The following is a 23,215-nucleotide window of genomic DNA, read 5'->3' as shown; positions in this document are numbered from 1 at the left end:
TTATAGATCACTCCCTATTTTGCTATGCTTTTGTTTTGATTTCTATATTTGAGACAGGACCCTTCCTGCCTCAGCTCCCAGAGAACTGGTATTACAGGTATATGGTGTGTCATCAGGCCTGGTACATGCTGCTGAGTTTTAGAGGAAGAGTTGAAGTAGAGAATCATTATTAAGCAATGAGATAGTTACTGATGAGAGTTCATAAGGAAGAAGAAAAGTAACCACACGCACAGGAAACTGGACATAATTCTAGTCTATAATTTTTTTTGCTAATTGCTTACAAAGTCTAGCCATAACAAATCTTCAGTCATTAAAAAGAAACTTAAATACAATTCTAAGTGAATTATTAACTATTATAATTCAACACATAAAGTCATTCATTAAACATTTTCAAGGTTAAACTTATACAATTAATTTTAATAAAATAAATAAAGCTTCATCACACCAAACTTGAAAACAATATAACCTATGTGTTAAAAAGCACTTTCCCATATTATTTTTCTAGTGCAAGTTCTCAAGGGAAGTGGCAGATGCTATATTCTTTAAGTCTGCAAAGATTTATCAAAAGTTTTTATGCTAAGAGAACAAAGAATACTAAAATATTTTAATGTTTGCCATAACATTTCTACCAATGATTTCCAAAAAAACTACCAAGAAGATGTGTTTTCAAACGCAATCCTTTTCCCCCGATTAAATCCACTTCTGAACTATGTGCATGCAAAGTTAATAAATAGAAAGAAACACAAACAGAGCTGTCATTTTAAAATTACATTCTTAAAAAGTTTAAGGATATCATTTGTGGAACACAAAAGGGATTTCCTTCTCAGCAACATTCCAAGACACAGCTCTTTCCTGCCCACGGCAGACAGGACTGCACTTGTCTGGGAGCCACTCAAGTGTTTACACAAAGGCAGTTTTCCCGAATCTTCTTATTGTGTATACAAAACAGGAGATATAAGGGTACCTCCAGCATATGATAAATCCTGTTTAGAATAAATTCTCTCTTCCTCAGAAGAGCCAGGCTAACATGGTGGAACATTATCTGTATCACTAGTAGACAGAAACTGCCAGGAAAGCCTCGGGAAGAAAACAAATATGACCAAAAAAATCAGCCATATTTTATAGTGTTATGCCACAGCTTCTAAATGACTATCCCCAAATTCACAGGAAAAAATAAATACTATAATAATTTTAACAAAAAAAGATTAATAAAAGAAAAGCTGCTAAGCTAGAAAACTATTTTCTAAGTAGTGTTCACTTACTTAGAAATAAAACAAAACAAAGAAACAAAACAAAAACTAAAAAACACCACCAAAACCCAACAAATAAAGTTATATTTGTCAAATTTCTTTTCAATTTAACAAGAAAAAAAGACTATCTTTTACAGCTAAACATATTTAGTACAGTTCTAAGAGATCCAGCAATAGAGAGCTCTGAATTCTGTTCATAAATACATTATAGAATGCAGTTCACGTCCTATTATAGAACAATTGTTACAGAAATAAAAATGTAACGTTTTCATAAGCTAGCAGAATGAAATTTTGCTTTGACTGCCCCCTGCTGATTCAAAATTTCTAGAACTACACAAGAGATAAAACTGAGATTCTCTTTTGAAACAATTTTTCCTAATTGATGATTTCATTAGAATTCCTAAGAAAACTAATGTTTCATGTTAAAAAAAATTATGTGGTAGTAATAGCATTTGAATGTTTGTATGTCTTCTTTCAGTGGGCATAACAGCAGCTATCTGGGAGTTATTCAGAACGATTTTATGTCTTCTGACTTCAAGAACAGCAAAGGATAAACAAGGTCAGAAAATCAATGACTGGACAGGGCAGAGAAGCAAGGTAGAAAACTGATGTACCAAGTGAGAAAAACAGCAAAGCAACAACAAAACCTCAGGACAGAAACTAGGTAATGTCGAGGGAATCAAGTGAGAACAACAGCTGTTTAGCTGTTCAACAGGTCTTCAAGTAAGTAGGGAGGAAATAAATGAGCTCAGCAGGTGCAGGACCCTGACTGCAGTCACAACTGTTAAGGTAAGGAGGTAAGATCAGGGTGGCACACTTCTTTCAACAGTGAGAGCCAGCAGAGATATACTTGAGCAGTCAAAAGAGGATTTTAAGTCACTCAGCAGGCAATGCTGTCATGGTAGACATTCTTTCAGAAATAATAGTATAAAACAGAATCATGATAAAGTGGAAGAGGAAGAAACCAGTGTCAGAGAAACCAATTCAGGGCAACCACTAACCCTGGGAAAGAACTGAACCAGAACAGCAAAATGATGGGGAAGAAAAAATGGGATATGTTTTAAATTAAAAAGGACAACCAGTGACCTGACTGGATTCAAATTTGTGTCTAATTCCTACATCATAATGATCATTAATGAATTTAATTGAGATCAAAGAGCAGAGTTTACAGAACAGAAAACTGTCATTGGAGCTAATGACAATTCTAGGGATGGGGGAAAGCAGAACTGAATATTTCTGTAATCACTGATGTCTTTGCAAGTATACTTTTAACACAGTTGGGAAAATGAAAGATTTTTAAATGGACATAAGCTACAAAAACTAAACAAAGTGATTCATGCTGGGGAGAAAATGTCTTCAGGGGCAAAAGAAGGAGAAAACCAACAAAAAAGCTGCTGCTATGTTCTACAGAAGATATCATACTTACACAGCACTATGACACATTAATGGAAAAATTGTTAATGCCTGTATCTAGGACCTGAGTGTTTAGAACACTAGGTATTAGAACAAGCTTTAAATTTATGGATGGGATGTGCATGCTCTCTTGCTTCCCATGTTCAGTCTACTTTCTTTCTTTTGTCTGCTCTGGACTCTTCATATGCCTCTAGATAGCCTCTCCTAAAACCTTCCCTTTAACCACACCATGGACCAGCCGTTTCTGTAGTTCTTTACTGTTTCCCTTATGCACAGACATGCCAATTTTTGTTGTTGTTGTTGTTGTTTCTGAGACAGGGCTTTTCTGTATAGTTTTGGTGCCTGCAGAGGAAAAAATTTAATGTTTTAAAAAGTAAAATGTCCTCAAAATATTGTTTAATTGCAATCTACCTATCATGGTAGATCTTCGATGTTTTTTCTTTCTCATCTCTAAGTTCATGACAAAATATATTCCTTTCAAATCTGGCTCTAAGGTGGTGGGAATTTTACAGTCCATCTGGACTCTCAAAATAGAAATGTGTTGCTATCCCTAGGCTAACCTGATCCACTGTTGAAAGGTTTTTGGGTAACTGATACAGTGATCACTTTGGCTTCTGTGCCTGAATTAAAATCATTCAAGAGTTAATTTTTACTCTGAGGTTACATCAAAAAGCGTTAGCCAATAAATAAAATGTCTGTGCCCTGTGATTTTAAAAGGATGATCTTTTGAAACTATATAAAACATAAGATAAAGATGCTGTTTGGCAATTAGAAAATTCAGAAAATATACTATTTTTTATATCCGTTTTTATGCTAGTACTGTATAATTTTAGCCTACCATATGGACAGAATGATTCCTTATCATTAGTCTCTGCTGGGAGGGAAACTGAACATAGAAAAACAGAAATAACCAAGACACACAAGACGTAAATGTGATATGTAAATATATAAAGTATAAAAACTTCAAATCTTTCCTGGTTACAGACACCTATATGAGGAAAACAGTAAGTTTAACATCAGCTTGGGTTAAAGAACATGAGCCTGTCTCAATAACAAATCAAATCAGCACCTCCTTAAACTAAAGAACCAGGGTTGTCTGATAAGACTCTTCAAAGTAACTCAAAAACACACACACACACACACACACACACACACACATGCACACAAGCACGCACGCACACATGCGTGTACCAGCAGAGGGCTTAGGTCCTCACAGATGAATTTACATCATTAGTGGGATGCCTGACTTGTTATATAGTGCTGGGATAAAAACCTAGATTCTTAAGATCTCACAGCAAAACAGAATTAAGCCATCTTTATTGCCTGTCTGAATTTTAATCTCAATGACCCGAGGCATACATAAAGGAAAATTAACAAGAGATCAGCAAGATATTTGCTTTTTTTTCCCTTTCACTGGGTGTAGGGGGAGATTATAATTTTCTTTTTGTAATAATATACACACACGCTATGTTATCTTTTAGCTTAATGTTTTAAACTAAGAGGAAAATTTTTACTCTACAGGAGGCTCTAGGGTTTGGTCGAGCTCTGACTAAATAACTTCAGTTATTTAGTCAATAAATAACAACTTAAGGTGATCTCAGATATTAATGAACACTGTCTACAAGTTCCTCTCTGTAAACTTACTATGATAAACCCAGTGTCAATATGTTTTGAGTCTAGTGAAAAGGTTCATCATATTTATTATAATTGATCTTTACTTCTTTTCTGGTTGTAAATTCTACCATGAAAGGGAAAGTTAGATTTGTGAAGAATAAATGTAAAATGTAAAAATGAAGATATTTGATTAAAAATATAATCTAAGTATAATATTGAAAAATCTTCTAGTTTTTCCATTGTATCATTTTCATATGCTGTTACATTCATATACAAACTTTATGACCAGAAATGTTCACTTCTTTCTCTGTGGTCTCCCCTCATTTTTATAATGAATAGTAACAAATCTTCTCTATTATCCTGTTAAGTGTGAAATCTGGGGGAGTTAAAAACTTGGATGCTCAAAACAACGATAGAGCACCAAATTTTAGTGTGTTGAGGAATATTATTTTAAGGTGTGTGTGACTTTTGTTTATGCTTAATTTGTTTAACTCTGTGAAGCTGTGATTCTCTGTCTGTCTAAAACACCTGATGGCCCTAATAGAGAGCTGAGTGGCCAATACCAAGGCAGAAGCAAGATAGGCGGGGTCGGCAAGCAAAGAATATAAACAGAAGAAGCAATGAGGAAAAAAAGGAGAGGAGGGCTCTAGGGGCAGTCACCCAGCCAGCCAGGGTAAGAGTGAAAGTAAGAAACGCAGAAGTAAGAGAACGGTAAAGCCCAGAGGCAAAGGTAAACAGGTTAATTTAAGTTAATGAAAGCTGGCAAGAAACAAGCCAAGATAAGGCCAGGAAATCATAAGAGTAAGACTCTGTGTGATTTATCTGGGAGTTGAGTGGTGCCCGCCCCCACCAAAAAGCCAAAAGAATAAAACACTATACTAGTGCTCTTTGGTCGTATTCCTGTAAACCACACTGAAGGAAACACATTGAACAATTAATGTCTTAAAACAATGAAACTTGATTAAATGCAGTACTGGAACTAAACAACTGACTTAGACACAAAGGGAATCCTACATGACAGATGACAAAATGAAGTAATGACCAACTCCTGGCTCATATGGCAGACTAATCCCTGTTAATGATACAAATAAAATAGTGATTAAAAAGTTCCAAATAAAAATGAGTTTTGATTATTTTTTGCATGTGTAACATGGTTATATAAGGCCAATCACAAGCTCCTTGAGGGGGTGAGCAAGACAAAGCAAATGAGATCTGTCAGACTGCTTTAAGAGAAGCACAGCAGTGGTGGCGCACGCCTTTAATCCCAGCACTCAGGAGGCAAAGACAGGTGGATCTCTGTGAGTTTGAGGACAGCCTGGTCTACAGAGTTAGTTCCAGGGCAGGCTCCAAAGCTACAAAGAAACCTAAGTACTAACTTCAAAATGAAGAATTTACTATTCTCTGGAATTAGCAACTCATTTCTTCTACTGTACAACTCTCAGATTACTTAAAAGTATGCTACAGTATAGAAATGTAAATGTTAAAGCAATCTCTAGTGAAGGTTAAGAAATAAGTAGCATTGTGGTAATTAATACTGAGAAACTAACACCATATGATTAAAATAAAAGGCAAATTTCGACACAAGTCAACTTACAGCACTATGTTCATTACTTATTAGTTTTTCAACTATGGAAAACTAATCTCTTTGAACAGTACTTTTCTTATTTTCAAAACTGAAAAACAAGTTTACCTTTAGAATTATTAGAAGAATTAGAGATAATTCAATATAATAATGTATATTACTTGGCATATTGTAGATGTGTAAGTAAGAGTGGTTAATAAATTGCTATATCTCTAGATTGTTCTAATTATTTTCAAGGACAAGTTGCTATATAGTATCTCTAAATTGTTCGAATTATTTTCAAGGACTCAATTTCATATTTTAGAATATTAATATGTATAGTAATAAATATACTTTGGTTTTAACTAAACTGTACTCTTGTTTTCCATAAAGAAAATTCTGATGGCTTATGGGACATATATTAGTATGCATTGTATTACTATGATAAACACCACGACAAAACAGCAACATGGGGAGGAAAGGGATTATTTTGACTCGCAGTCCATCATGAAGAGAAACTAGGTCAGGAACTGGCCATGCAGGAGTGCTGCTTACGGACTTGCATGCTCTGAGCTTGTTCAGCCTGCTATCTTATATAACCTAGAACCACCTGCACAGGGGCATCCCAGCTCACAGTGGGCTAGGCCCTCCCACAGCATTTATTAATTAAGAAACTGCTCACACACCTACCCACTGGCAAGCTGATGGAGTCGTTTTCTCAATTGAGCTATCCTCCTCCCAGATGACTTAACCTTGTGTCAAGTTGACAAAACATCCTTTCTCACTATCTGAAGGTTTAGACCACAAAGGTGAACATGAAACATCAATTCATAAGATCCTAGCTGCAGAATACTATTCTCATTAACTTGGCAGCTATGTAGGGAAAGTAATGGATCATCATCAACATACAGTAATAATGGTAATAGAAAGAAAGCTAACTTCCATGAGACACTTCATAGGTAAAGGTGGTAAAATTCTCTACTTTTCATTACTTCCTCAGAGCCATCAGAGTGGTTAATGTAAGCTTTATTCACAAGCATTCAATAAAGTATTTCTGAACTACTCAAAGTATATAATATGCCAATCTCCAAGAAAATCACTACATATATATCATGTAACTTAATAAAGGGACAAATTAAAAAAAATAGGAAATACTAGTTTTTTCAATGAAGTACATATAACAAAAGTTAGAGCCTGACACAATCTAGTTTGGTAAAATTATAGCTGATGTATGAAAAGCAGATGCTTTCCAAATGCAATAAGCTAAGAAGAACATACTAACTAGTGCTATGTGTTTTAGGTTCTAGCCATATCAGTGAACACAAGAGATAACAATCCTTCCAAGTCGTCAGTTATGTTGTACGCTAACAAATAGTGTTAGGAACTAGGAGAGGCAGAAAGAGAAAACAGGTTGCAACATCTGTATAATGTCAGGCACTTGCTGTGCTTCAGATGAAGAAGCACCTGCTATGCGAGCATGCCCAGCTCTTTTCCTAAGTATCAGCTTCCTGTGAGCTATTGTAACTGGTAAAAAAAAAAAAAAGGTGAACATTTTTGTTCGGCATGGTTGGCTTCCTTTCTCTAGAATCTTATTTATTGCACATCACACACAGGTACTAAGCAGATATTTGGTGAATGATCTAATAATAGAAATTAAACAGTTCATCCAAAAAGTTATGGTCCACAAGGGTTCACTTTCTTTGGTTCTGGAAACTATTTTTTTTCTTAAAGGGCAAGCAAATACATAACTTTAGTTGTCAGCCATACAGTCAATATAATAACTATTTATCATAAAAACGAGATACAACAGTATATGAATGAGTGTATCTGGGCTCCAAAAATACCACAAACATGGGCACCAACTACAGTGGTGTGCCAATTTCTACTTAGCTTGTTTTATATGTAGCTCACTGCCCTCAGTCTTTTGCTACATTTTCCTTGGAGCATAAACAAAACTTATCAACTGTTTTAGAAATGCTTACTCATAAATTACCAGATATGTAAGGTCACAGAAATAGAAAAATGGCTACACAATTTTACCCTTCCTCTGCCTTCTACACTCCCCATCTCTTCTCCTATGCTTCACACTGTACGTGGGTCATCAAGTAATACAATGTGAATGTCAAAGATTATATTATGGATTTCAGATATGAATAGTAAAAAAAGAATTAAGCACATAATAATACATTTTACAGAAGTTTAGAATAAATCTCAAAAAGTTATTAAACTCATAAATATCATGCCTCTGCCAATGTCTGAAAAGGGGGCAGAAACTTCATAAAGAGGAAGGAAACAGAGTGTCAAGTGCTCAAATATGGTATTAATGAAAAATTTTTAAAAAGTCCAATAAATATACTTGAAACTATCTTGCTCACCTTGCTCAGTGCTTTTTATTGTGTTCAAATTTCTAATTAAATAATACACACCTGTTTTAAATGTACTATCATAAATACTTTTCTGCATTTTAACACACAAAGTGAAAATTGGGGGATAAGAACAGACATCTAAAAGGCAATCTTACAACTGGCTTACTATTTTGTTTTTGCTTTTTAAGAACAAAACATAGCCTTAAGTAAGCTTGTTACATAGGTCACACACTTCACTCTGTATCACAAACTGAAAGCCAAGGAAGGTTAAACTGTTTGCTACTCACTATTCTAGTTCCCCTGTCCTACCTGCTCTATAAAACTAGAAGATGATCTTGCACTAAGGTAGTGGGGAAAGAAAAGAGAGATACTTTAGATTATACTGTATTACACCACACACAACATACAAAAATGCAATCAAAACAAAACTAAACAGACTCATGTTACCGAATAACAGCTCAAAGACTGGTAAAATCTCTAGTTCTGGTCCAATGTGTTAACAATGCACACCATTCTCTAAGAATCTTTGTAGCATTACAACTCTTACTACTTGAGAGCCGAACTCCAGGCAGTATAGTTTGAAATAAAGTGCCCTTCTTGTAGACAGATGTAGCTTTGAACTCAGGAAGACAGGTAATGTGGGATCTGGGTAAATGGGTTAGCAAAGATAATCAAAGGCTTGGAGAGAGCTAAGGAGTACAAAGCCTCACCTCCACCCAACTTGCCAAAATTTTCTTTGCTGTTTGAATTTAAAACTTTTTTGTTTAGTGCCAGGCAGTGGTGGTACACACCTTTAATTCCAGCACTCAGGAGGTAGAGGCAGGTGGATTTCTCGATGAGTTTGAGGCCAGCCTGGTCTACAAGAGCGAGTTCCAGGAAAGGCACCAAAGCTATATAGAGAAACCCTGTCTCAAAAAAAACCAACCAAACAAAAACAACACTTTTTTGTTCAAGAGTATTTCCTTACTAATAAAATTTATTGATATAATTTGTAATATTAGAAAGTCTGCACATTCTTGTGCAAGAATCTAAGAATTCGGATACATACACACAGCCTGGAAATCATCTCACACCCAAATCACAGGATATTTATATAATCTCAAAAAGGTTTGGTGTACCATTTTGTTACAAATTCTGTAAGACTCAAATCTACTTTTTTGTTTAAGAAACAGGATTTCACTGTGCAGCCCCGGCTGTCCTAGAACTAGCTCTGTCAACCAGGCTAACTTTGAATTAACAGAGATCCACGTACCTCTGCCTCCAGAGTGCTGGTACTAAAGGTGTGTGCCACCATGACCTGGCTCCCAGATCTTATTTTTAATTTATATGCATGAGTGTTTTTCCTGCATGCATATGTGTTCACCACATGCATACCAGTGCTTGGAGATCAGAAGAAGGCACTGGAGTCCCTGGAGCTAGAGTTACAGATCTTTGAACTGCACGTGGTACTGAGAATTGAATGTGGGTCCTCTGGAAAAGCAGCAAGTATTCTCACTGCTAAGCCACCTCTGCCACATCTATTTTTAGATACCAAAGTCCTGCTGTTTCTGAATGTCAAATAAATAGAATCATTAAGTACACATTGGTGTGCCTTTTCCATCTGAATTCTTTCATTTAGCCTAGCACATGATAACCTGATTAATCACTTCACCACTCAACTTTGCCCTTTCCTAAAGCTCACATCTCCTTTATCTCTAATTCACATAAATCTAAACATAAATCTCTCACTTTCTGTTACATAAATTCACAGTGAACACATCAACACAGAGGGATTGACTATTCTGAAAGCAGAGCGGCTTCCACTCAAAGCATTTCAAGTGAGGATCACCATCTTGTGTTAGAACAGAGTAACTGCAACACCAAATCCATTGTCAAAAACATCTGATCTGTTCATATCACTAAAATATTGCAAAGTCTGGAACACTAACAGTTCATGATTATAGTGCATTAAAATGCCTAGATAGACAAATTAGACTGTACATAGTAAAAGAAGCTCCTTATAATTATATGCACACCTTTATTACTTCAAATACTACACACACACACACACACACACACACACTCACACTCACACTGAGTACCACACAGGAAAGGGCATTTCATTACTATTAATATTCTAGTAAGTTTGAAAACATTATCAAATTAATTCTACTAATGGTTCTAAAATATTCAATATATGACTTTGGTTCCTGGCTAATTTCAACATCAGTTACAAAATTCAGGAATCTAGGAATATTTGCAATAAAAGGGAAGGAGTTTTATTTAAATTTAAAAGTGATCGAACTTTAAGCAATTATACAACTACTTACTTTTGATCTAAATAAAAATTGTTTTTAAATTTGCAGTTTTCAGGATAGCATATTAAACATAATCTAAATCTTGTAAGCTCAACAAACAACCACGAAAACAGAAAATATGTAGCTTTTGACAAGTCATCTTTGTAGTAATTTTTAAATAAAAAAGTTAGTGTTCTATGGTCAAAGGGTTTTTTGTTTGTTTTTACACAACCACCAGCTTAAGGGTAATTTATCCCCCTACTTCTGAAAACTCTCATAGTTAAAAAAGAAAAGTCACTTTTCCACCCCTAGATAAGACTTGCTTTTTTTTAATGAAGTCTTTAAAAAGAAACTTATAATCTTAAGTATAAGAAGGTAGCATTCAAAATAAAAGCAACCAACCAACCCATAACTACAATGAAACGAAAAGCACAAAATTTGCTATACTATACCATTTGGGGTAGCATTTGGAATGTTTTATTATTATATGTTTCAGTTAAAAAAAATAAACTGTAGACTTTAATGATGTATACGATTGTCTACTACATTTCAAAAGACACAGAAAACTAATAGGCTGAATACTTTTCATGAATACTGGAAGCTAAGTTCCCTGCATGTCTTTCAAATTCTTCCAAAGTTGATGTCTCTCGTCGATTTCAAGCAACTCTATTCTGGTCCTGGCAACTCTATTCTGGTCCTGGCCATCCTGGTCAAATACATTATCTGAATCTTGATGTTTGACTGTGTAAAGGCCCTGTGGTGATAATGTATATCTTCTAAAAACTACATGAAAATAATCTTAAGCATCCATAACTAGGAGGAAAACGCACAACAAAACTAAACTGGGGATCCACATCACATGAGTGAGAAAGACAATTATAAGAAAGCAACAAACACTGGAAAGGACAAGGGCAAAGGGGTACTTAAACCCTGCTGGTGGGAATGTACAAGTAGCACAGGCCACTTCGGAAAGCAGTATCCAAGCTTCACAAAACTAAAAGCAGAACTAATATGATTTGCTTCATACTTGGGAATATACCTAAAGGCACCCAAATCAGCATTGCTCAGAGATGGCTACACCTCTGTCCCAGTTAACTAAGGTTTCTATTGCTGTGGTGAAACACATGATCAAAGCAACTTGGTGAGGAATGGATTTATTTGGCATCACCACGTTCCATACTCCTTGATAAAATTTATTCCTACCTTCCATACAAATCTGTGAGATGTTCGGCATCAGCTGGCTTGTGAAGGAAAGCGTGTCCGCTTACCTGCTGTTGACCAAAGCCTTCACTACAGTCAAAGGCCTGAGCTAAATAAAAATGCTCCTCTAACAGAAAGGATCCTTCTTACCTTCAAGGCTCTTTTAAAAGTCACAATTTAAAAACTTCAGAATTACATCTAAGGTACATATTGTGAGAACAGAATCCATTATTATTTTCATTCTAATACAGTGAAAGCAATGGTTACAACAAGATTTCTATAGTTATGGTAGGTTACATGATTCTCTCAAGTATGAAATGGCTTGGACATTTACCATGACATAGAGGAATAAAAAAAAAATCCTAAAGAAGCCTAATTAGCTTACAAAAAATGTCTTGAATAGTTAATTTTCTAGAGGTATAAAAGAAAAGTTTGTGGCAGCAGTGAGGGGGTAGACGGGATGCTGGAGAGTTGCAAAATACTTTCATTAACAGAGTAGTTCCCTGGGTGGCCTTGGACCTAGTCATTCTCCCCATTTTTCACTGTAATTCTCAATGAAAGGGTATGACATTCTGCGTTAGGAAGAGGCTGGCTAGTCCATTCCAACTCTAGTTCATCTACACTCAAGAGAATAAAACCTGGGACCAGACTTTTCTAATACCCTTAGTGTAAATACAAATGGGTCATGCATAGTCAAAACTCCATTCAAAACTTTCCTGAACACTGGGAGACTGGTTCACCAAAAACCCTAGGTTTCTCTTGTCCTCTAACAGGAAGTAGTAAAACTGTAGCATGTAACTAAAACAGTTACACATCCTCCAATGTCCTCTTAATGAAAAACTCAAAAGAGTGATACAACAAAACAAACTTGACAATACAATACAAAAAGACATAAACCCAATAACTACAACACCGATATCACCTCCTTTCTTACCTTGTCAATTCTGTCTGGGCGATTAGTAGCTGCCAAAACAGTTACATCTTTTAGTTGTTCAATCCCATCCATCTCTGTTAACAGCTGAGCCAATACACGATCTGCAACATTCCCAGCACCTGAAGAACTGATATTTTGAAAACAGTTTTAAAAATCTTCTTTCCTATCCTAAATACACTTACTATTTTAAAAGTTCTTTATTATATAAGAAAAAAGATGTTTGCAAATGTATGCTTGAAGAGTCATTTATAACTGAATTATTATATCAAAAACTATATTCCAATTGTTTCCTTTCCTATATCATGAAATATGGTGATTTTTCTAAAACTAAAATAGTAAATGAAACTAGGATTGGGAAGCGAGATGTAAGATTACTTTAACCAGTTCCTCAAATACACAAAGACTTAAAGACAGTCAAAATTTATATCTGCAATATATCTATTGACAAGGATAGGTACTGAAATTAAGTTCCTTATGGTATAGACTCATTGCTCAAAGGAAGGCTGAAAACTCTGCATATTTCCCAGGAATGGAATGCACAGAAATTATCAAGCATTTTAAAAACACAGCAGCAGGTGGGTAGTCACCACAGTCCTCAATTCTGAACAAACTGGCTCATTTGTGAAGTCATTCACAAAGCCAGTTCTACAGATACAAAACCCTTAAATCAAGTAAGAATACTGTAAGAGAACCCTTTATCAAGATCAAAAGATAACAATTCTCATCCACAATCATGCTGATTTCTTTTATCTAATCTACGGAATGAAACAGCACTGTGTGTATATTAACACACATATCCAGTAAAATGACTGGGGAGGAACAGTAAAGAACACAGAGTCTTCTGTCCTAGGATGAATATTATCTTCATACATTTAACATATGCTAAATGTGAAAGGACATTTAGCATATCACCATGTATAGTTACTGACAGGATTCAGATTTCAACATACGGCAGAAGCTTAAAAACTTACTGACCATCTATAGGACAGAATCATCAGACCCACAACTTACAAGTGAACATGAGGTATTATATGATGCCAAGTGCCAAGTTGAAGAAGAGGCAAAGGACCATAAAAAAGAGGAAGGACAAGAAAGGACGGAAGTAAGGGACAGTAGCAATGAGGAGAACATAACGTAAGCTTTTCAGAATCTTAGAAATAACACACTTCAGGGTCGACACATTCAAATCAATATTGCCAGTTTCTACTGGCAATGGTGTTGATGTATGCCTTTAATCCCAGCACTTGGAGGCAGAGGCAGAGGCAGGCGGAGCTCTGTGAGTTTCAGACCAGACTGGTCTACAGAGAGTTTCAGGACAGTCAAGGCCAAATGGCAGCCCACGTTGAACAGAGGTCTGATCTCCAAAATATACCAAGAACTCAAGAAATTGATCATCAAAAGAAGAAATAATCCAATAAAAAAATGGAGTACAGACCTAAAAGAGAACTTTCAACAGACGATTCTAAAATGGCTGAAAAACACTTAAGGAAATGCTCAACATCCTTAGTCATCAGAGAAATGCAAATCAAAACAACTCAGAGTCCATCTTACACCTGTAAGAATGGCCAAGATAAAAAACACTGATGACAACTTATGCTGGAGAGGATGCGGAGTAAAGGGAACACTACTCCATTGTGGTAAGAGTGCAAACTGGTACAGCCTCTTTGGATTTCATATGGCAATTTCTCAGAAAATTAGAAAATAACCTTCCTTAAAACCACTTCTGGGTATATACCCAAAAGATGCTCAATTATACCAAAAGGACATGTGCTCAACCATGTTCATAGCAGCATTGTTTGTCACAGCCAGAACTTGGAAATAACCTAAATGCCCCTTGACCGAAGAATGGATAAGGAAAATGTGGTACACTTACATAATGGAATACTACACAGAAAAAGATAACATCATCTTGAAATTTGCAGGCAAATGGATGGAGCTAGAGCATCATATTGAGTGAGGTAACTCGGACCCAGAAAGACAAATATCATATGTACTCACTCATAAGTGGCTTTTAGGCATAAAGCAAAAATAAATAAATAAATATATAAAGAAAGAAAGAAAACCAAAAACACAGGACAGTCAGGGCTACACAGAGAAACCTTGTCTGAAGAAAACAAATCAAAACAAGAAATCAATTGCCAGTTCCCTTCAAAGCCTTCATAATGAAATAGTAGAAAACATCCCTTAGTCTTGCTATGGAAACCATCAATCCAGTACTGAGAATAGTTCCTCTGACATGCTTTGTAACAACCAGGCACGATGGAATGCATCAGCCTGTATTCAATGTACTACAAAAAACCTTCATTCCTAGGTGTTTGAGGAGACTGCTGTCATAGACTTACAGACTTCCTTATATTTTACTAAAGGCCTTTGTTCCTGGGTGTCTGAGCGGACCGCTGTTGTAGACTTATAGAGTTCCTTACATTTAGTTTCAACAGTTTATTTCATGCTCAAGTGCCTTGTGAGTCCTCAAGAAATGACTTATTTTGAAAACCTAAGATTTATATATAGTATATTCTTTTCAGAGTTTTGCAATGTAAAAGTAAAATGTAAATCCCTCCAAACCCGACAAAGACTGTATACTCAGATACAATAATGCTTCACTCAGGAAATAAACTATGTTTTAAAAAAAATTCCAACTTCTTTAGCTTCTTGTTAACTTCTTCAACAGTTTTCATTACTTAGCTAAAAAAAATGGGGGATGTGTATTTTTAGGAGGAGAATTCTACCCAGCATTTGTATATAACGCTTCAAGATCATAATCTTTAAGCTTTTAGGTTGGTTTTGGCACATAACATTTGAACCTAGTAACTTGGGCATTCATCTACTTTTTTTTTTTTTTTTTAAAAATGGTATTAGATTTCTCTATAGCAAAAACATTTTTAAGTGCAAAAGAATGACCCTTGGGTAAAAAGTAATACAATGCCTTTTCTATAAAATGAATTAGTACTACTCATGATTGGACGGCATCTCTTTTGAAATGTTTTCTCTTTGGCCCAAGAAGCACCGTGCTCCATTTGAAGAGAGGCTCAGAGTTTAATAAGAGTGTATTCTCTTACAGAGAATCTGGGTTCAGTTCCCAATGCCCATGTCAGGTGGCTCAGAATTGCTTGTAACTTATGTGCACATAATCACAGACAGATATATATATATATATATATATATATATATATATATATATATATACACACACACACACACACACACACACACTCATGCACATACTTTAAAATAATACAAATAAGGTTAAAAAAAGAGCATAGTCCTCATTCCATTGCTAACCTTTATCCTTTCTTTACTGCTCTTAGTAGTTACATACAAAGAGCAAAATCAATTCTGTATATTTAGCATAAGTGACAAAGGTTTTCAATTCAGGCCCACCTACTTCTCAATTTAGTTTGCATAAAAATACCTGGGAGTTTTTGCTGTTTTTCAGCTTTGCTTAGCATTCTATTCTTTCTTCTCTCTCTCTCTCTCTCCTCCTTCCCTCCCTTAAGGAAATGCTCAACCTCCCTCCCTCCATCCCTCTTTTTGGAGGTGGTGGTCAGACAGGGTTTCTCTGTGTAAAAACTCTAGCTGTCCTGGCTCCGTAGAAGAGGCTGGCCTTGAGCTCACAGAGATCCATCTACCTGTGCCTCCCAAGTGCATTTTATTCCTTTTTTTTTGGGGGGGGGGGAGGCTTTGTTAGGGTGAATTACTGCAAAGTTTCTAAGAGAGTCTATACCAAAAAACAAAAGGTTTCAGAAACAGAAATGCTATAATAAAATTTACTAAGAAATTTATTTAAATACAACAGAAAATCTGTTAACCAATGACAGGAAAACCTACGAGCAGAAGCTGGACTCAGGTGCTCCTAAGTACCCAGATGGATCAAAATCACCAGCTCCTCCGACCCTCTAGCCCCTCATTCCTATTAGTCAATATTTTGGTTACCCTTTCTGATTAAAAATTTTGTGGTTCTATGCTGCTATATAGTACCTATGGGAAATTACTTAGTATTTTTACTCAGTAAATCACATATATTTAGAAACATATTATTGACATCTCTTGTCACGTCTACATAGTAGGGAGGGTTAACACATCCAATCACTATCTTATAGGAAAAAGTGGTGGTTTAACATTGAGAGTAAGAGGGGAATTCTTCCATTCTGATAACCCATATCATTTCTGCCTTTATTTCCTTCCACATAACCACTTAGACCTAGTCTGAGAACAACTAGGTGAAAACATTTCATAGGACAAGAAAACAGCTTGGCTGACTTTTAATACATCAGTAGGAAACAAAATCCATAAAACTGACATCCTAGAAAATCAAAACCAACATTAATAAAAAGCTTAACTACAAACATTTAAGTCACTAAAATAATGAAATACCATAAAACTTTATTATCTGCTAGAGAAAGGCAACAGGGCATTCAAAAACATTCAGCAATAGGAAGTACTAGTTAGACATTTATAATATAGTAATTCCTCTTTCCTTTCCTAAGTCAAGACCGCTGTGCAAATTATTCTCAAAAGACGTGCAATGCCATGAGGCATTTAATATAATCAAAGGGTTATATGAAAACACAGAACAGACACTGGCAAACAATGCACAGACTGTGTGGCTAGCCAGCCAATTTCCCACCATTGTGTATCTGTTGTGGATGTCTTCACACTACAGAACAGAAAACCAGCTGTGAACAGAAACTTGACATGGACTAACTGGTCCTGTTACAGAAAGTATTTATTGGGCAGGAGATTTAATTCAGGGGTAGAATCCATACACAGCAAAGCCAAAGTCTTAGGTTTGATTCCCAGCACCAAAAAAAGTGACGAAATGATTACTGAAATCTATCTTCAAGGAAAGCTCACTGCCATGATAATTATTAAGCTGATTTTTGAAAAGCTGATAAATAACACTTCTGAAATGCTCCAGGACTTAAAACTCTTTGAGCATCTTGTCATCAAGATCTTAAAAAAAAAATCCCAAAACTTAAAAGAAAAAAATCCTGAAATTTAAGGCATTTTGGGCCAATCATTTTAGATAATTTACATTCTACTTAATTACAACAGTTTATTCTAAAGAATTCTAAAATCTATATATTTTCTTTCTTTCAAATCTTTTATATTTCGACACTGTTTAAAGATATGCTTTATCAATACAAAGCGAGAAACATGAAAATGAGGGTTTTGTGTGGGTCATATAACTTATATAACAACTTATATAATTTACTTCTCCTATACCAAATAACTGTATTTAATTAAACTTTTGTTTTCATATTTTAACTATATGTTTATATCAATACTATTACTTCTAATATATAGTACTGAGGGAACTTTATAAGCAAACTAAAAATTAATTCAAATGCTTCAATTGTATCAGTTTTTTCCCCAATTGTATAAAAAACTACTATACAGAGTAATTAGATGAAAAAAGTAGATAAAGGAGAAATTAACTGCACAGATTCAGAAATGATTTCTAGAAAAATATAGTATTAAGTAAAATTTGCATCAAAATGATATTAGCTACTATTTTAGCATGCTAATATTTAAGAATTCTTACCTGCCCCTTTCAACTGCCAAAGCATCAAGTTCATCAAAAAAGATAATGGAAGGTGCCACTGCTCTTGCTTTACGGAATATCTAGAGGAAAGAATACCAAAATAGACAAAATTAACAAATGCTACAAAATTCCAAAGTTGGCTTCCTTATGAAAACCATGTAGAATCAAATCTATCATGTACAAAACTACTAGCCTGATCGCGTCATTTATACCTCATAACAGGTGCCCAAAACACTTAGTGCTTTAAGAGTAACTTCCTTAGTGGTGAACAGACTACCAATTAACACATTACAGGAAGAAAACCAGTTACGTAATTAGAGAAATTCAGCTAAATACCAGCTCCATCAAATATTATATGAGCTTCAGCAGAACTCAATTTCCACATCTAGAAAATGATGAAGGTAATAATTCATACAGATCTCAGGAAGATTAGGAAATGAGTAACAAACAGGGGCATAAAACATTTGGCTCAATACCTGAAACTTTATAAATAACACTATCATAAAACATTAAAATAAAAGCCATATATGATGCTCATACATCTCAAAGCTAAAAGCATTTAAGAATGTACAGGAAAAATGGTTGACATAAAACCCAGGTAAGAAAAATGTTTAGATGTTAAGGACCACAGACTGGACTGAACGTAAGTCAGTGTCTTACCCAATGGAACAGTCAATAAAGCAATGCATGAAAACGAACTTCGAAGAAGGCAGCATGGGCAGAAAAAAAAATCCAAATATGTATCTCTTATAACTTAGACCATTATTTTTTGTTCTTGTGTCACATGATCATAAAGATACAGGGACCAATTCAATATTAGTAAATACTGCTGTTTTTCATGCTATCATTTCAACTAACACTTTCTAAAATTCACCATCATCTATATTTTAAGCAGAAAAGACAAAAGATAATTTTAAATATTTTCTTGTGACAAAATATTTGAAACCCCATTTCTCCTGATTAGCACTAAAGTCTTCACAAATAAGAGCCAATATCCCATTGTTATTTGTGTGTTCTATGAACAAAGGGGGAAAAAGTAGTAAAGTTATGGCTATGATCAAATGGTGACTCTAGTTGCCCCAAATTTGGACCAACTTTAACAACAAGAATGAAGAAGCATTATCAGTCAGGAGTTGGATTTAAAAGTCAGTCAACATAGGAAGATACACTGTCTAAACCACAAGGCAGAAGATCAAGTCAGTAAGGTGAAAATTTCAAATGCAATGCTTATTTCAAAATAAAAAGCTACCTAATATAAAAGCTTACAATTCCATAGAAGACTGACTGCCCTTCAGAAAGATAGACATTTCCTTTTACAAACATGGGAAGGGATGATAGTTATTAAAATTAATTTTGGGAAAAATAAAAGTTAGGATACTATAATAGGTAAGAACAAACAAAAATATTAAAGAATACTCAAAGTTGCATTTTAAATCATAAAATAGCATTTGCTTGAAGATTTATTCCACTTTCCATTACCCCAAAGTAAGTAAGAACTACACAGAAGGATGAAAAGTGTGATTCTCTCCTTACCTCTCTAACTGCTCTTTCAGATTCACCAACATACTTATTCATTAACTCAGGCCCCTGTAAGGGAAGAAGCCAGTGCTTTAGTGTCTTCACATAGTCACCCATATTTTCTTTTTAAGGAGGGGGAAAAACACAAAGAGAAAGTAAGCAAAAAGCAAAATAAAAAAATCAAATCAAAGCAAACAAAAACCCCCAACCCACCACTTTTATTTAAATTAGTTCCTAAAGCATGCTTATTGCCCTTAGGTGTTATTTATGCCTCAAATATTAAAGCCACATGTTCTAAAGCCATACATCAATACAAAGGAGAGGCTGTGACTAATTATGTTTGATAGCAACTTGATCGCTGACTGTCCACCTATGTGTAGTTTTATGATATACCAAGAATGGTATAAGCACCAAAGATATAACAGGCTAATTTAGAAGACCAACAAAGAAGTCACATGTATAGATTCCTAAGCCCAGTCACATCTGTTTATTAGTTTATACCTAAATCTACTAGATTAAAAGCCCTATCTGGCAAGAAGTAAAGATGGCAGAAATAGTCTTCTTATAATTTCATGATAAACCCTAAAACTAAGCAAACAGAAGATTCAAGTAATCTATGATAAAAGTCCTTGAATGTTACCAGCCTCAACATGACAAGGCCTTGCAGGCACGTCTTAGTCACTACCCTTGCCGAGGAGTCTCGGGACCATCCAGACTATTAACTACCCCAGAAACACATTCTCATAACCACCTTGTGGTAAAGCTTCACAGTGTCTAGTCACAATACGCTGTCCCTGTCTAACTGCTTTTTATTCTATCAAATTGTACTAACTGACTTTAATAAGAGAATTTCTAACCTACCTGTGCAAGCAAAAATTAATCACATTAAAAATAACACAATAGTACAATTATTTATACATTTTAGGCTCTGGAAATAACAGCCTAGATATTATTCTTCCTTTTCATTTTTGAAAAAAAAATCCTTAAAAATATGAAATGTCTGAACCAAAACATTTTGTCTAAAGACTATAGTTGTCTGAATCTGCTATAGATTTATCTACTACAATTTTAAAGAGCTCAACTCTGTCTGAAATACTGAAAAACATCTACAATATCAGCGCTTTGACTGCTGGAGAGTAAACATGGACTTCAATATATTAAAAAAAATTCACGAGACATTGAGAAAAAAAAACCCGTAACATACCAAAATAAGGCAATTTCAAATTATCTAGTACTATTAAGAACATTCATATGCAACGGTCGGAACTTCTACATACATAGATACCCTAAGGAGACCATTACATGCATACAAGGAAACGTGTGAAAGAGTATTACTAACGCACTAGTTACAGCAACGAAAACAAAATCTGGAAAAAAAAAATCTCAAAACGTAATAATATAAAATGGGTAAATAAATTTGTAAGGTGCTCATTAAGTGGAGACCAGGGTGTCGAGGTCTGAGTGGAGGACAAGAAGAGAAAGATTCCAAGAAAAGCCAGCAAAGAAGCTGCCGTAAGACCAAAGAAGTACTGCCTTGCATCAGTGCAAGCAATGAGTGTTGTTCTGACGGAAAATTGAAGGACGGTGTGACATTCCTAACCTCCCCACTGACTAGAGTAAGACCATTTTGCATGGTTTTATCTGGCAAGATTATTTCTATAGTCCCACAAAATGATAGAGAATAAGGACTGTCCTTTCATGACATGGCAAAGTGTGCTTTTCATTCACACATGCTATATACATTACTTTCCTAAATATGAGCACAGAAAGGCATTGCCAAAGTGAATCAGACAAACCTCAAGCCCCAACCAATAAAACAGGCTTTAATTAGCACAATGAGTTTTTGTTGGAGGCAGGATTTGGTAAGGAGTTTGAATGTCGATTTTATTTAGTTTAGGGCAACTAATTAGGCCACGTGTGTCCTGACAAACATCAGAAAGAAAAATATTGAAGTCACCATTTTTATTGGATGTACATGCTAACCCGGTATTACTACTGTTATTCTGGTAACAACTATCCATAAAAGTGAAGAATATGACATAAAATACTAATATAATAAAGATAATTTTTTAAAAAAAGCAATGTAAACCCAGGCATATTATACACAGCTTTTTAATTAAGCTTAAGTAAGAGCAGTTAGAGAATATTAAGAAAGGTCTTCATTCTTTCATAGGTAAGGGTTCTAAAAAAAGACAACTTCAATATCAATGCTGGAAAGAAGAATATGATGATTCTGTGATGCATCCTCTCTGCTGAGTATTATGTGAGTGTCTTAGCACCACTAGCAGAAATATAAACATGACATAAATCCATTGTATAAATAGACTTGATAACATATAGGAAATGTGAAAGCATGCCAAACAGTTGAACCATCTGAGGATCCTTCATACCTCATAGTAGTTATGTAGAAGCGGATCACCAGAAGCCCAGGGAAGAAACAAAGGAAAGGGGAGGGAGATGAGAAGGTGAACAACACAGATCTGAAGTTAACCTAATTATTTAGCATGAGAAAAATGGGCCAGAACAATTCAAGTCAGGCATTACTAACAAGTAATGGCAGTAATGGAAGACATGCCCAAGAGAGTCTGTGATTGTGTACTGAATTACAGGCTCCTGAACCTCAGCCAGATGAGTGCCAGTACAATGCAACACAGAATGCTAAACTGCTATACCGCACTGCTCTAGAATTCAGTCTATCAGAGCAGTTTCATCACCAAGAAAGGTTACCTTGAGGTTGAAGTTCAAGCTGTTAAATACACTATATTTAGTGTATTTAAGTACACTAACAAGTTTATATTCAGTTATATATAAGAAGCCCCGAGGCAAAAGGCAGTCAGGATAATTTAATAAAAGCTGGCAAGAACAGAGTACAGAGTAAACAAGTTTATATTCAGTTTTAAAGACAGCTCTTACATTTAAAGAAAATAGTTCACAATCTGCTACCAAACTTGTTGATCAATGAGATCATCCTCCTCTCAGGAGGAATGTCAGTTCTTGTGAGAGCATGACTTTCTGGGGGATGAATTGTTACAAGAGGGAGCTCAGCCACTGATTCTCACTCTCTGGCTACCTGCTTTATAATGAACTCTTACACCTTCCTGTGCTTTTGCCAAGATGCTATCTAACAATACGCCCTCCAGAATTTTAGCCTCAAAATTTGTATAGTAAATCAGGCATCAGCTTGCTTCAGGCACTTTTCATAATAATTGTAATCTTAAAAAATGGATCATAATCCTGCTTTAATCATGGTATCTATATATAAACATATATATGTGTGTGTGTGTCATAATTTTAACTATAAATATTAAATACAAAGAAGTGAATTAAGGGCCAAAGTCACACAGGCTAAATGGCAACATGGGGTTCATAGCTCATAAATGTTACAGTTGACAGAGAAATGCTGGGGAACATTATTTTAAGGTGTGTGACTTTTGTATATGCTGCATTTGTTTAACTCTATGAAGTTGTGATTTTTTTTTTTTGCCTGTCTAAAACACCTGATGGTCCTAATAAAGAGCTGAATCACCAATAGCAAGGC

At 35.2% G+C, this 23,215-nt stretch overlaps 1 protein-coding gene across 4 annotated transcripts in view; it reads right to left on the bottom strand.

Moving 5' to 3' along the window:
- Afg2a (AAA ATPase AFG2A) overlaps window positions 1-23,215 on the bottom strand; it is a 158,778-nt gene that overhangs the window by 96,851 nt on the left and 38,712 nt on the right. For all 4 annotated transcript variants that reach the window (XM_075950858.1, XM_075950857.1, XM_075950855.1 and 1 more), the window contains exons 12-14: window positions 19,693-19,746; window positions 18,160-18,239; window positions 12,615-12,741 (exon numbers count right to left, since the gene is read on the bottom strand). In XM_075950858.1, coding sequence (XP_075806973.1) covers window positions 12,615-12,741; window positions 18,160-18,239; window positions 19,693-19,746 — 261 coding nt within the window. The remainder of the gene's footprint in view (window positions 1-12,614; window positions 12,742-18,159; window positions 18,240-19,692; window positions 19,747-23,215) is intronic.

This window comes from Microtus pennsylvanicus, chromosome 16 (assembly GCF_037038515.1).
Source record: "Microtus pennsylvanicus isolate mMicPen1 chromosome 16, mMicPen1.hap1, whole genome shotgun sequence".
In the NCBI taxonomy this organism is placed as follows: domain Eukaryota; kingdom Metazoa; phylum Chordata; class Mammalia; order Rodentia; family Cricetidae; genus Microtus; species Microtus pennsylvanicus.
The sequence above is the reverse complement of the archived record's forward strand: the minus strand, read 5'-3'. Positions and strand labels throughout refer to the sequence as shown.